At 54.9% G+C, this 13,991-nt stretch overlaps 1 protein-coding gene across 1 annotated transcript; it reads left to right on the plus strand.

The window, feature by feature from the left end:
- Nucleotides 1-229: 229 nt before the first annotated feature.
- On the plus strand, nucleotides 230-1,666 carry LOC122378748 (protein lin-31-like). Its single transcript, XM_043360206.1, has one exon. The coding sequence runs from the start codon at nucleotides 321-323 to the stop codon at nucleotides 1,392-1,394; it is 1,074 nt and encodes a 357-aa protein (XP_043216141.1). The 5' UTR covers nucleotides 230-320; the 3' UTR covers nucleotides 1,395-1,666.
- The last annotated feature ends 12,325 nt before the right edge of the window (nucleotides 1,667-13,991 follow it).

The raw sequence follows: 13,991 nt of genomic DNA on the forward strand, positions 1-13,991 counted from the left end.
TCGTCAGGCTCAGACCGGCGGAGCTGCAGCGGGCGTCGATAACCCGCTTTGTGTCGCCGTCACCGCTGTCGGCCGGCTCCGCCACTCTGTTTGCAGAGATTTTCTCAGGCGGCGGCGGCGAGGCCCCGCCCCCGACTCCGCCCACCGGCCGGCGCCGACCAATCGGCGGCGAGCCGGCCGGCCGGGCAGATGCGCCGCCACTCTCTCGGGGTGCCGGGATGAGCGCCGCCGCCGCAGCCGCTGCGCCGCCGCCGCCGCCGCCCGTGCCGGCAGTATCCCGACGGAGCGCGTGCGGGCGGCTGGTGACGCCGGAAGCAGCCATGCCTCGGCCCACGCGAGACACATACGGCGACCAGAAGCCGCCCTACTCGTATATTTCGCTGACAGCCATGGCTATCTGGTCGAGTCCGGAGAAGATGCTGCCTCTGTCCGACATCTATCGCTTCATCATGGACCGATTCCCCTACTACCGCAACAACTGCCAGAAGTGGCAGAACTCGCTGCGCCACAACCTTAGCTTCAACGATTGCTTCATCAAGATCCCGCGCCGGCCCGACCGGCCCGGGAAGGGCGCCTACTGGACCATGCACCCCAAGGCGCTCAACATGTTCGAGAACGGCTCGTTCCTGCGCCGGCGGAAGCGGTTCCGACTGGACGGCGAAGAGAAGGACACCCTGGCCACCGAGCTGCAGAACCTGGCCAACACGCTGAAGCGGATCGAGCCCAGCTTCGAGCCCGGCTACGGGGCGCCGTACGCGCCGTACCCGGCGGCGCCACTGCTGCCGCCGCCGCTGCCGTCGGCGCCCGTCAGCTTCAGTCCGCCGGCGGCGGCGCCGCGCGCCGAGCGACCCAAGTCTTTCACTATCGACAGCATCATGTCCTCGGACCGCGACCGGCCCGAGAAGGCGGCGGCGGCGGCGCCCGTGTCGTCATCGTCGTCATCCTCGGCGTCAGCGGCGGCGGCGACGGGCGTGATGGCAGCACCGGCGGTGTCGGCGGCTTCAGCAGCTCGGCTGCAGTTCCTGCCCTACCCGCACCCGCTGCTCGGCTACCCGCTCGGCGGTGAGTTCGCCGGCCAGCCCATCAAACCTCTGGCCACGCACCCCGCGCTGCTGCAGCCGCGGCTGCCGCTGCTGCCGCCATGGGCTCTGCTGGCCGGCCCGCCGCCCGGACCAGCTGCCCTGGACCTCGGCGCCGCGCTGCGCCACTCTCTGGCCGCCCGCAGCCTGCTGTACTCGGCGGCGGCCGGCGTGGCGCCGCCCCCGCCGCCGCCGCCCCCGCCCATGGCGGCCGCTGAGCTGACCCGACCTCAGGTCAGCCCGGCACTGAGACCGGCCGATCCGCGACTGGGCGCCGCCGGAGAACAAGACACGGAGGTGGATATCGTCAGGTAAACGGGTCGGAGCGCATCCTGCACCCCTTTGAGGTGCGCCAGTCCTCGCGAGAGCACCTCTGTCACGCGCCGGGTCCTTTTGTTGCAGTTGCACGGAGCTTTCTGTTACCAGTTGAAGCGTTATTTAAAAGGATAATTTATAAATGTGCTAGTGATGTTCCTGGGTTGACAGAATGGCTCCAGCGGCCGGGTCGAAGCCTGGACAATGTCCAGTGAGTGTGGTGTTTATTGATGGTGTCAAAATCTATGGTACAATGTACAATATAAGTGGTAATCAACGTTGCCGAGTTTTATCTGGAAGCAAACGATGCGGACGCCTTAGCTTTAGCGTAAGTTAGTCATGCCTGAACAAGGAACGTAACTTGCGAACTTCAACATTCATAACAGCTGTCGGTATGGCCACCTTTGTAATTGCATCAAGACCTCTCTGTAGGTGCTTCTTATTATTTGCAAACAGATTCTCCATACTTTATTTCAAATGTAGTCTTCACTCTTCAAAGCTTCAAGCAATACCTATATGGACTGGGCGGTTCATGAAAACACCACTATACAATGCCTTTCCAGCATCCAGTGGAGTTGAGTAGGGCGGGTATTTACCGCCGAACATCACCACTCTCTGCGGTTTATATCGAGTTTAGACAGCCATGAGAACTGGCCGAATTCATCCGGCCACAAACGGCGTAAGCCAGTAGCTGGCAAAACCATAACTTGGCCACCTCACCGCAGCCATGGGCCGGGATACAGCAAACGACGTGTCTGTCAGCCACATTGTGATCGGTGGCGTCTGCGGTACACAAATGACGATCCATTATGACTTGGTCGGAGCTGCTTTCAACAAGTTCTACCTGGTACAATGACTTGTTGTTTTGGAGCGTCAGCCAAGGCTTTTGTTATTGAGTGGCATAAAGAAGCACACGAGACATTCATGCATACATTGCTGGGAACAATGAACAATGCTCGATGCAAACTTATAATGGAGATGTTGGAACATGCCATGTAAGCCATGGTTGTCGAAATGCCCGACACGAAAACTTTGGCTAGATTAGTGGAATCAATTAGACGGAAGTGATCGTTTATTGGTTTCGGAAGTCACGCAGCTAGGAGTCATAAAAATAAATTGCGGTTAGTTAAACGCAGATCCTGAGCGCATCGTTGTAATGCAGTAAATTTATCCTCTTTTCAGGGGTAAGAGTGTTAACAGATATAATTGATGATTTCCTGTTCCTGAATAGGTTAACTTGATGTAAACCTAGACGGCACCGGGCACCGTGCCTCCCTTTGATTTTGGCATTAGCCCTATGGGCGTTGCGTGGAAAGAATGGGACCAAAAGTCGGCAGTGCCTCCCCCCTTAACTGAAGGTGTTCCGCCGCTACTGGATGAAAAGGCAGTCGTTTTCCAACATTTTCACTTTTACTTGCTGTCAATGTATCAACAGATTTATTTGACAGCAAGAGCTGACTGCGCAATCCGAATTGTACAAATGCACACAGTCCTAAACGATGTATGTTCGCTTGGGAAGGAATGCAAGTATTCGATCCCTTATGCACAAGCAATGTATATGTAGTACCACGGTAGTACCTATAATCTGTTTGAAGCGGAAGAACGCAAGGACTTGTACAGAAATTTAAAGTTGTAAGTTTGAGGATGTCAGTTCTCACCTTTGGAGCTTCAGGTTCCATTGGTATCGACGTTTCAAGGTTTGCTTTAGCAGTCCTTTAAAGTTTTAACAAAGTCTCACTGCTATTTCTTTGGCGACGCTGACTGATGGCGGTGGAGGAATAGCCATCGGTGTTGACCAGGATGGCCAGCAAGATCTAAAGACCTTTTGGTGAAATATCTGTCACCTGATGATGAATTTAAAAGTTAAACACTTTATAAGCATCTCTTATTATTTAAAGCCTTTCTTTTTGCCCTCAAGATACTCATCCATCGGCATCTATTTTAAAGTAACCTCGGTACCTAAGCCTACCAGGGAATCATGGCACGATCTATGCTTCACTATCAATATATATTTTCAACACCAATGTCTAGTACATTATTTCGCCATTTCAGATTCAGATGTATTCGAATAAGGTCCACAATAAACGTGGCTTTTCACTCATTCACGTCTTATGTAGAGCAGAAAGGGAAGCTGGAACACAAGACACTACGGCCACTCTCATTCGTACACATACGCATTCACGCGGGCGCGCGCGAGCGCGACGTCAAAACACTGAAGCTCACAACGACATAGCAAATCGCTTCGCTTCAGCCCGAAAAGATGGAATGCCGGGCTCAATGCGCGAGTTATTAATGAGTGACATTCCGCGATAACAGAGTCGCCGCCTGCCTGCCTCAACTCGGATTGTTGGTAGGGTATAAAGATCAGCCCGTCTGGTGTCATGATAGACAGTGCCGCTGACGCTTTCCATGTTCGGTTAATCACTTTTTCCAAAACACTGAAGCGTCTAATTAGTTAAATTAAAAATAATATTTGCTTCGTTCCTCGCTTAAAGAGGAGCAACTCTGCACGAAGCACGCTATTGACGGAGTCGATTCGATGGACGATGGACGGTGGGACGGTGGTCGGTGGACGGTGGACGGTGGACGGTGGACGGTGGACGGTGGACGGTGGACGGTGGGACGGTGGGACGGTGGACGGTGGACGGTGGACGGTGGACGGTGGACGGTGGGACGGTGGACGGTGGGACGGTGGACGGTGGACGGTGGACGGTAGATGGTGGACGGTGGACGGTGGGACGGTGGACGGTGGACGGTGGACGGTGGGACGGTGGACGGTGGACTGTGGTCGGTGGTCGGTGGACGGTAGACGGTGGACAGCGGACGGGGTCTGGTCGACCGCTGCCGCTGCTCCCCGCCGCCCGGTACAGCACCGGTCGGCGGTGGGAGCTCTGCAGCTCCCCATCACACCCCTCTCAGCCACCGAGCACGGCGATTGCCACGCTCTCTGTGCGGTCGGCCGGTGGCGACTTTCCGTGCCGTACTGCCGCGGCGTTCACGGAGTGGTGAGACGATGTTTTACAGTCTGCCGGCGCGCTCCTCGTTCAGCGCCGCTCATGCATGATATTGGAGTGGCCAAGTCTCATTTCCGAGGCTCGGCGCCGCGGTCAGACGGTCACACCCTGTCCGGGTATGTCCCCGCGCGCTGGAGCGTCTCCATGTGTGGGCGTGGGTACCTATATCTTCCTATGCGCCGCCAATGTATGGGCGCGGGACATGGGATGTGAGTGTTGATGTTATATATTTCTTCCAGACTTTTAGATTTCTGTTTCATGGTCAGACTCAGCATATAAACGTATATATAGAAAAGCCTTCGGCGAAAGCATTACTCATCGACTCACAAGCTAACGGCAGAGATGAGAGTAGACTTGCCTCATGGTATGGATATTGGATAAGCTGACTGACACGATGCTCAAACTCGATGAACTCACCTGCCGCGAAGCTCGGAGTCCCCTGTCGCGATCCGCCGGCTCACATGACGTGATGAGCGGGTGTGCCGTACCACCGCTGTAGTAGTCAGCTCGTTCCTCAGTCCCGGTGTCGGGCCGTGGCCGCGGGTCGGGCCCGGGGCCGTCATAAGGCACCCGCCCGCCATTCAGGCGCGCCGCGCGGGTCATTACCGAGCGCTGCACCAAGCATGGCTGACCCGACAAATCAACCCGGCTTAATTTAGTCGACACTATTACTGAATTTACAAGGCTTTCACGTGTGCCCGACGAGGCGCTTGGTTCTTTACAAAATCCAACAAATCAAGCCAACTAACCAAGTAATAAAACCTGCGGCTGAATAACGGCCGGCCGGCACGGATGTGTGCGAGCAGAGGAGTAAGGAGCAGCGCAGCAGAGGAGTAAGGAGCAGCGAAGCAGATGAGTAAGGAGCAGCGGAGCAGAGGAGTAAGGAGCAGCGGAGCAGAGGAGTAAGGAGCAGCGGAGCAGAGGAGTAAGGAGCAGCGGAGCAGAGGAGTAAGGAGCAGCAGAGCAGAGGAGTAAGGAGCAGCGGAGCAGAGGAGTAAGGAGCAGCGGAGCAGAGGAGTAAGGAGCAGCAGAGCAGAGGAGTAAGGAGCAGCGGAGCAGAGGAGTAAGGAGCAGCAGAGCAGAGGAGTAAGGAGCAGCGGAGCAGAGGAGTAAGGAGCAGCGAGCAGAGGAGTAAGGAGCAGCAGAGCAGAGGAGTAAGGAGCAGCGGAGCAGAGGAGTAAGGAGCAGCGGAGCAGAGGAGTAAGGAGCAGCGGAGCAGAGGAGTAAGGAGCAGCAGAGCAGAGGAGTAAGGAGCAGCGGAGCAGAGGAGTAAGGAGCAGCGCAGCAGAGGAGTAAGGAGCAGCAGAGCAGAGGAGTAAGGAGCAGCGCAGCAGAGGAGTAAGGAGCAGCAGAGCAGAGGAGTAAGGAGCAGCGGAGCAGAGGAGTAAGGAGCAGCGGAGCAGAGGAGTAAGGAGCAGCAGAGCAGAGGAGTAAGGAGCAGCGGAGCAGAGGAGTAAGGAGCAGCGGAGCAGAGGAGTAAGGAGCAGCGGAGCAGAGGAGTAAGGAGCAGCGCAGCAGAGGAGTAAGGAGCAGCGGAGCAGAGGAGTAAGGAGCAGCGGAGCAGAGGAGTAAGGAGCAGCGGAGCAGAGGAGTAAGGAGCAGCGGAGCAGAGGAGTAAGGAGCAGCGGAGCAGAGGAGTAAGGAGCAGCGGAGCAGAGGAGTAAGGAGCAGCGCAGCAGAGGAGTAAGGAGCAGCGGAGCAGAGGAGTAAGGAGCAGCGCAGCAGAGGAGTAAGGAGCAGCGGAGCAGAGGAGCAAGGAGCAGCGCAGCAGAGGAGTAAGGAGCAGCGGAGCAGATGAGTAAGGAGCAGCGGAGCAGATGAGTAAGGAGCAGAGGAGCAGAGGAGTAAGGAGCAGCGGAGCAGAGGAGTAAGGAGCAGCGGAGCAGAGGAGTAAGGAGCAGCGGAGCAGAGGAGTAAGGAGCAGCGGAGCAGAGGAGTAAGGAGCAGCGCAGCAGAGGAGTAAGGAGCAGCGGAGCAGAGGAGTAAGGAGCAGCGGAGCAGATGAGTAAGGAGCAGAGGAGCAGAGGAGTAAGGAGCAGCGGAGCAGAGGAGTAAGGAGCAGCGCAGCAGAGGAGTAAGGAGCAGCGGAGCAGAGGAGTAAGGAGCAGCGCAGCAGAGGAGTAAGGAGCAGCGGAGCAGAGGAGTAAGGAGCAGCGCAGCAGAGGAGTAAGGAGCAGCGGAGCAGAGGAGTAAGGAGCAGCGCAGCAGAGGAGTAAGGAGCAGCGGAGCAGAGGAGTAAGGAGCAGCGGAGCAGAGGAGTAAGGAGCAGTGGAGCAGATGAGTAAGGAGCAGCAGAGCAAAGGAGTAAGGAGCAGCGGAGCAGAGGAGTAAGGAGCAGCAGAGCAGAGGAGTAAGGAGCAGCGAAGCAGAGGAGTAAGGAGCAGCGGAGCAGAGGAGTAAGGAGCAGCGGAGCAGAGGAGTAAGGAGCAGCAGAGCAGAGGAGTAAGGAGCAGCGGAGCAGAGGCGTAAGGAGCAGCAGAGCAGAGGAGTAAGGAGCAGCGGAGCAGAGGAGTAAGGAGCAGCGCAGCAGAGGAGTAAGGAGCAGCAGAGCAGAGGAGTAAGGAGCAGCGGAGCAGAGGAGTAAGGAGCAGCGGAGCAGAGGAGTAAGGAGCAGCGGAGCAGAGGAGTAAGGAGCAGCAGAGCAGAGGAGTAAGGAGCAGCGGAGCAGAGGAGTAAGGAGCAGCGGAGCAGAGGAGTAAGGAGCAGCAGAGCAGAGGAGTAAGGAGCAGCGCAGCAGAGGAGTAAGGAGCAGCAGAGCAGAGGAGTAAGGAGCAGCGGAGCAGAGGAGTAAGGAGCAGCGGAGCAGATGAGTAAGGAGCAGAGGAGCAGAGGAGTAAGGAGCAGCGGAGCAGAGGAGTAAGGAGCAGCGGAGCAAAGGAGTAAGGAGCAGCGGAGCAGAGGAGTAAGGAGCAGCGAAGCAGAGGAGTAAGGAGCAGCGGAGCAGAGGAGTAAGGAGCAGCGGAGCAGAGGAGTAAGGAGCAGCAGAGCAGAGGAGTAAGGAGCAGCGGAGCAGAGGCGTAAGGAGCAGCAGAGCAGAGGAGTAAGGAGCAGCGGAGCAGAGGAGTAAGGAGCAGCGCAGCAGAGGAGTAAGGAGCAGCAGAGCAGAGGAGTAAGGAGCAGCGGAGCAGAGGAGTAAGGAGCAGCGGAGCAGAGGAGTAAGGAGCAGCGGAGCAGAGGAGTAAGGAGCAGCAGAGCAGAGGAGTAAGGAGCAGCGGAGCAGAGGAGTAAGGAGCAGCGGAGCAGAGGAGTAAGGAGCAGCAGAGCAGAGGAGTAAGGAGCAGCGCAGCAGAGGAGTAAGGAGCAGCAGAGCAGAGGAGTAAGGAGCAGCGGAGCAGAGGAGTAAGGAGCAGCGGAGCAGATGAGTAAGGAGCAGAGGAGCAGAGGAGTAAGGAGCAGCGGAGCAGAGGAGTAAGGAGCAGCGGAGCAAAGGAGTAAGGAGCAGCGGAGCAGAGGAGTAAGGAGCAGCGCAGCAGATGAGTAAGGAGCAGAGGAGCAGAGGAGTAAGGAGCAGCGGAGCAGAGGAGTAAGGAGCAGCGGAGCAGAGGAGTAAGGAGCAGCGCAGCAGAGGAGTAAGGAGCAGCGGAGCAGAGGAGTAAGGAGCAGCGCAGCAGAGGAGTAAGGAGCAGCGGAGCAGAGGAGTAAGGAGCAGCGGAGCAGAGGAGTAAGGAGCAGCGCAGCAGAGGAGTAAGGAGCAGCGCAGCAGAGGAGTAAGGAGCAGCGGAGCAGAGGAGTGAGGAGCAGCGGAGCAGAGGAGTAAGGAGCAGCGCAGCAGAGGAGTAAGGAGCAGCGGAGCAGAGGAGTAAGGAGCAGCGGAGCAGAGGAGTAAGGAGCAGCGGAGCAGAGGAGTAAGGAGCAGCGGAGCAGAGGAGTAAGGAGCAGCGGAGCAGAGGAGTAAGGAGCAGCGCAGCAGAGGAGTAAGGAGCGGGGAGACGTGGGGATGAGCACAGAGAGATTCAGGGAAGAATGGGTCAGCCGTTAAAGGAATAGGTAACTGCATGGTAGAGTGGTTATGGATTGGCAGCTAGACGGTCATGTGGCTGTGCTTCACAGATCAGACGGCTGCATTGTGCGGTGTCATGTGCTCAATTGAAAAGCAGGCTCATTGGCTTTGAAATAGCTTTATTAAAAAAACGGCTGAAAAGCAAAGACTAATTTAGCTTGCTTATTATGGTATGCAATTGCATAAAGCACATTACACAATGTAGTTACATGATGCATGCCCCACATAACTATATCAGCAATGTGTCACACATGTTGATGATAATGTTACTTTAAGTGGAAATATAAATAAATCCCATGAAAATATGAACACATACATCGGTCCTGTTCACCAAGGCTGGTTCCATCAGTGTTTCCTAGCCAATCCAACACGCTCGAGTTTCAAACCATCAACCACGAATCAGCCCTTTATTCGTCCTGAACACCAATGGACATCCAAACGGCACTGCAGCAGGCCGCCTCTCTTCCTCTGACGGAGATGAATTAGCAGGTCGTCTGACAACAATACCTCGGTGAGTGGTGTGGCCGAGCCGACTATATTTCGCGATACCGGGCATTTACCAGCGGGGAGCGCATCGATAAGCATAGTAATGTACGAGATGACGATGCCTAACGACTTCTAATGCCCTCATAAACACAATGCACCGCGGAGTATGCGATAAATACGTCGCGGCTGCTGGCAGCTGGCAGTGAGCGCGGTCCGACTTGGGATGTTTATTTTGTGACGGCACGGCACGGCTGTCGGTTGGCGGTTGGACGTAGTTTGGTGGGCTGTTCTGGCCATCAGGACCCTATCAGTCGACGATCGCCGGCCAACACTCCGCGGCCACCCGCGTATCGACAAAACGCCGACTCACCGGCACCGGGTGTTGGCACCTCGGCGGGCCGCAGGGACCCGGACCCCACAGAGGTGTCGGTGCTGCCGGGACCCGGACCTCACAGAGGTGTCGGCTCTTCAGTACCGGACCTCACAGAGATGTCGGTGCTGCCGGGACCCAAAACCTCACAGCCCAGAAGTGCCGGCTCCTGTAGTCTCGCCCCAGGAACTCACAGAGGAGTCGGCTCCCAGTTCCGGACCTCACAGACGTGTCGGTTCCTGAGTCAACTACCTCACAGACGTGTCGGTTCCTGAGTCAACTACCTCACAGACGTGTCGGTTCCTGAGTCAACTCCTCACAGACGTGTCAGTTTCTGAGTCAAGTACCTCACAGAGGTGTCGGCTCCTGAGTCAAGTACCTCATAGACGTGTCGGTTCCTGAGTCATCTCACAGAGTTGTCGGTGCCGCCGAGGCCTGGGCCTCGCAGAGGTGTCGTGTCGGTGTTGCTAAGTCCTGAACCTTTCAACGGAGGATTCGGCTTCAGAGTATCTTGACAGAGGTGTCGCCTCTTCAGCCCCGACCTATGACCCAGCTTACCATCGCTCTATCGCGGGTAGTGACGAACACTGGAGAGGTAATACAAGGTGCATATCATCCATACAAATCGATCAGAATCTAGATAAATCCGGTGGGGTTTAGTTATTTCAGGTCGATTTTAAACCGGGATTAGACCAATCCCGGTCACGGCAGGCCAGGTCAGAGCCCGGATAAGTTGAGTCTGGTCGGGTTGGGGGGTCGAGGGTCGCGTTGGGTCAGTCCGGCCGTCACCAGGTAAGCCTTCACCAAATCAGCTCGTAACTTGTGTCGGGCCGTGTTGGGTCATCTATAGAAGCGTTAGGTTAGTTCGTGCTGACCGTCCTCAAGTCGATTTGCACCAGGTTGGCCCGAATGGGATCGGATCAGGTCATGTGGGGTCGGGTCGCAATGCTCGGTCACCTCTTTTCAGTGCTCGTCCCACCAGACCCTTTACCGTGCTGGAGGTGGCCGCAGTGACCGTGCCGCCACAGCGAGGTTGCCAGGGGGCTGTGGGGGCGGGAGGGGGCGTGATGACATCTGACAAACGACAAATGTGGCGAATGATGCAAAAGGTTGAATTGCTTCATCAGAAATGTCAGCCGTCGTCAAATCAAACCGCTACCGAAAGCATCGCAAACCAGCAGGACGGGGCAAATAAAACGCTTTTAAAATCACTCCAACTCCTCTACTCGTAGGCAAAGCCAGCTAACATCACAATCATCTTTCCATGAACAGCGAGCCGCCACTCCCACTGTGCACATCCGCAGACAATGAAAATCCACTATCCAGTTCTGACTCGAAACTGCCGTGTCGCACCTTAGCGCGTCAATAAACACGATTTACTTCCGGTGCGCGGTCCGTGACTAGGGTGCGATTTAGGCGTGAGCTTCGGTGCTATTTCCCGTGCGTTCATTGAGGCCGATAATTGATTTTCTCCCACTTAGCGCTCGCCGGCGGTGATTGGCTCGTCGACGCGTCGCTAGCCGTTGATGGTCAGTGCAAACAGGACGGACGAACAGGAAATAATAAGTGATTATTGCCGGTGTAATTAGGAATCATCGCGGCCGTTTGCGCCGACTGCCGGGCCAACAGCCGGCCTGTTATCAGTGCACTGATGTATGGAGACGTATTTCCTAACGAGAGGCTATGCCGTACACGGGAAACTCCCCGTCTCCTCTCTCTCTCTCTCTCTCTCTCTCTCTCTCTCTCTCTCTCTCTCTCTCTCTCTCTTTCTCTCTCTCTCTCTCTCTCTCTCTCTCTCTCTCTCTCTCTCTCTTCTCTTCTCTTCTCTTCTTCTCCCCTTACTTTATGGGTTATCAAAGCTTTCGCATTGCATCAGGAGCTTTCTTCCAATGTTCAGTGACATATTTGACACATATTTATGATAACATTTTCTAGCCAATAATTTCCATGAAGTTCGGCCATCACAAACACTATCCGACTCAACGTTGACCAATTAATTGCAGTCGATCGGTGCGTCGAACGACCGTGCCAGGCAGTGTCTAGAGGTGATATGATAACCTAAAATAGTATCGCTGGACGACCATTTCAATTAGTGGTACCAGGCATAAACAATGTCAATAAAGCCTGGGGGTAATCGATTACTAATTTGCATTCTCAATCTCTTGACAGCTAAATGACTACTGGCGCTGTGATGAACGTTTGGAAATGGGCGACTGTTTGGAGCACAATGTATCAAACTGTTTTGACGCCATATTCGGATGGTTGTGAGTGTGTAGCGCATCATTGCATAGCGGGATAAAACGAGGGACAGAAAGTTGGATGAGGCTTGGCTGAAGTCTACGGTTTTATTGTGCAAAGTACTTTCTCGCTCACTGTTTCGCGATCGAAAAAGAAACCTGTTGAAGTTAGCCTGACCATGATAAACTTTTCAAGCATAATTGAGGATTCTAATAATACTCATATCAGTTAAGCATGATTCTCAGCTCCCTTCATTACTTCAGGGGGCGAGGTATGTCACTCATAATATAATTGCTTCTATCAATATCTGGTGAACGCACATGAGATTGATCGAATGACTATGCTGGAATTGAATGAGCTGATGGGTAATTAAATGGTGATTGAATCGTTTCAATTAGTTTTACGGTCGTGATGAAAATATTTGATTTGAAAAGGATTCCCTACAAGACCACCTACAAGTTCCAAACAAAGGACAGCAGTTGAGAGGAGAGGAGAGGGATTCTTTATAAACGAACGCCATACACTGTGCAATATACAGACATTTCTTTGGGAGTTAGGGAAAGCCAGTTGGATTAGGAGGCAAATGAAAAAAGCACGGTGTCCAAAGCATACTCTCATAAAGTGTCCCTTATCATTTTCAGAGTCCAGTCAAATTGAAGGACGCAGATAATACGGTTCATGACAACCTTTGAAGTCTCTCTTGCTCGATAAAACTTCTGTATTTCACTAAGTTTTAAAATAACTAGTAAACTGACGGACTAACTGGGGCTATCTACATACCAAACAAACTAGACGACACATGCATCTTCACCGTTTGCACTTCGCTCCATGGGCGTTACGTGGTGATTTGGTGAGGCCCTTTGGATGGGGTAGCGATTGGCAACTAAAGGACAACTGACGGGTAACCGTGCGTCAGTCAACTGGTTCCCTCCAGTGGCTCCGCTCACCAATACCGGTAGCCGACTGATGTGACCGTCAGACGCCCCACACCTGACCCGGCGACCCTGTCCTGTCGGTCCTCCCGGCCGCCGGCCGGCCCGACCCCAGCACCACACCACTCCTGATGGATGGCCCTGCTAATAACAGGCAGCGGATTAATTTGTGACCGGCTCTCGACTAATGTGACGCCGCTGCGCCAATTTCGGCTCGCCGGGTCATCTGTATTACACGTGAGAGACGCCCAGCCAACTGGCGGCCGGGCGCGATTACAACTGGGCGCCGATTATGCGCGTCGCCATGCATTAGAGGGCCGGTCTGTGGCGGCGGCGGGCAATCGGGGTGTCACAATATATAAATCAGGCGGAGCGGTCGACACACAGAAGCCGACGGCGACGCCGGGACTGATTCCCGGCAAGGATCAAAGGCGGGTGGCGGTGACGGCGTCTGGTCAGGGCGGGTGTCGGGGCTACTACCGTTTGATTGGGAGGCTGATTAGAGGACCGGGAGAGGCAGTGGATGATTGATTGGTGTGAATGGTTAACGTGTAACGGTTAGGCTAAACTGGGTTCTCTTGGCGACAAGCGAGATGTATACAATGAACTGAACCATGGAAAGGAGACGATTGCCGTTGAAAGGGGACTTCGGTGAAGTAACTAATCGAAATAATTACGAGATCAATGACAACATTTTCTGCGTCATGTCTCATCACTTATCAAATCATCGTTTTAAACCGTCCTGCAAATCACTCTCCAGCTAAAATTAATCTTCTTGTTCAGACATCCCCACATGGCCCGCACCGTTACCCCTCAGCTGACCCCTCCCTACCCCTTTGCCGCTCGGTGTCCGGTCAGCTCACGCCGACATCATTTGTCGTCACTAATCGTGCGTGAGACGGACGCGCGCCGCCCGTCACGGAACGTCACATCATGACCTCTGGCTGACGTCACAGAACGGAGCTCGACTGATGTCACACAATGACGGAGCTCAAATAACATAACAGAACGGAGCTCGATTGACGTCAAAATTGTCACGCCTTATTCCTTGTTTGACGTAAACAACGTCACAGTACGATTCTTAGTCGATAATAATTTTACCTATCGGTAACATCTGTCGACCGTCACAAACTTTGCATCGACCTGAAGTCATGATCGCTGACCACAAAAACAATCGCCGCCTAGCTGAGCTAAACTGTGTCGAGCGCTGTCGAACGATATCAAGCAGCCTCGCGCGTTGTCGGGATATGTCAAGCGGTGTCGGGTTGCGTCGGGCTGTGTCAGGCAGTGTTCAGCGGTGTCACTCAGAAGCCTCTGGTGTTCCCCCGCACCAATTCTGCTATTTGCTGGTGGCACCTGGTAATGTCTCTGGACACGTGTTTACCTCGGGCTGCCGCGTGCCGGCCCGTCGACTCGGCCGCTCCGCCGTCCACATAAGCGCGGCTATAGGGTCGTTACGGCAGCCCAGAGCCGCTCTAAGAGACGCTGATGGGTCAGCCAGGATCACCAGCTGGCCTGTCGGACCGGACCCGGTCGGACCCCGGCAGGATACGGGGA

This window comes from Amphibalanus amphitrite, unplaced genomic scaffold (genome assembly GCF_019059575.1).
Source record: "Amphibalanus amphitrite isolate SeventyFive unplaced genomic scaffold, NRLGWU_Aamphi_draft 000064F_arrow, whole genome shotgun sequence".
In the NCBI taxonomy this organism is placed as follows: domain Eukaryota; kingdom Metazoa; phylum Arthropoda; class Thecostraca; order Balanomorpha; family Balanidae; genus Amphibalanus; species Amphibalanus amphitrite.

Excerpts from the sequence above, each read along its gene's own strand:
- LOC122378748 (XM_043360206.1), top strand. The coding sequence starts at position 321 with ATGCCTCGGCCCACGCGAGACACATACGGCGACCAGAAGCCGCCCTAC.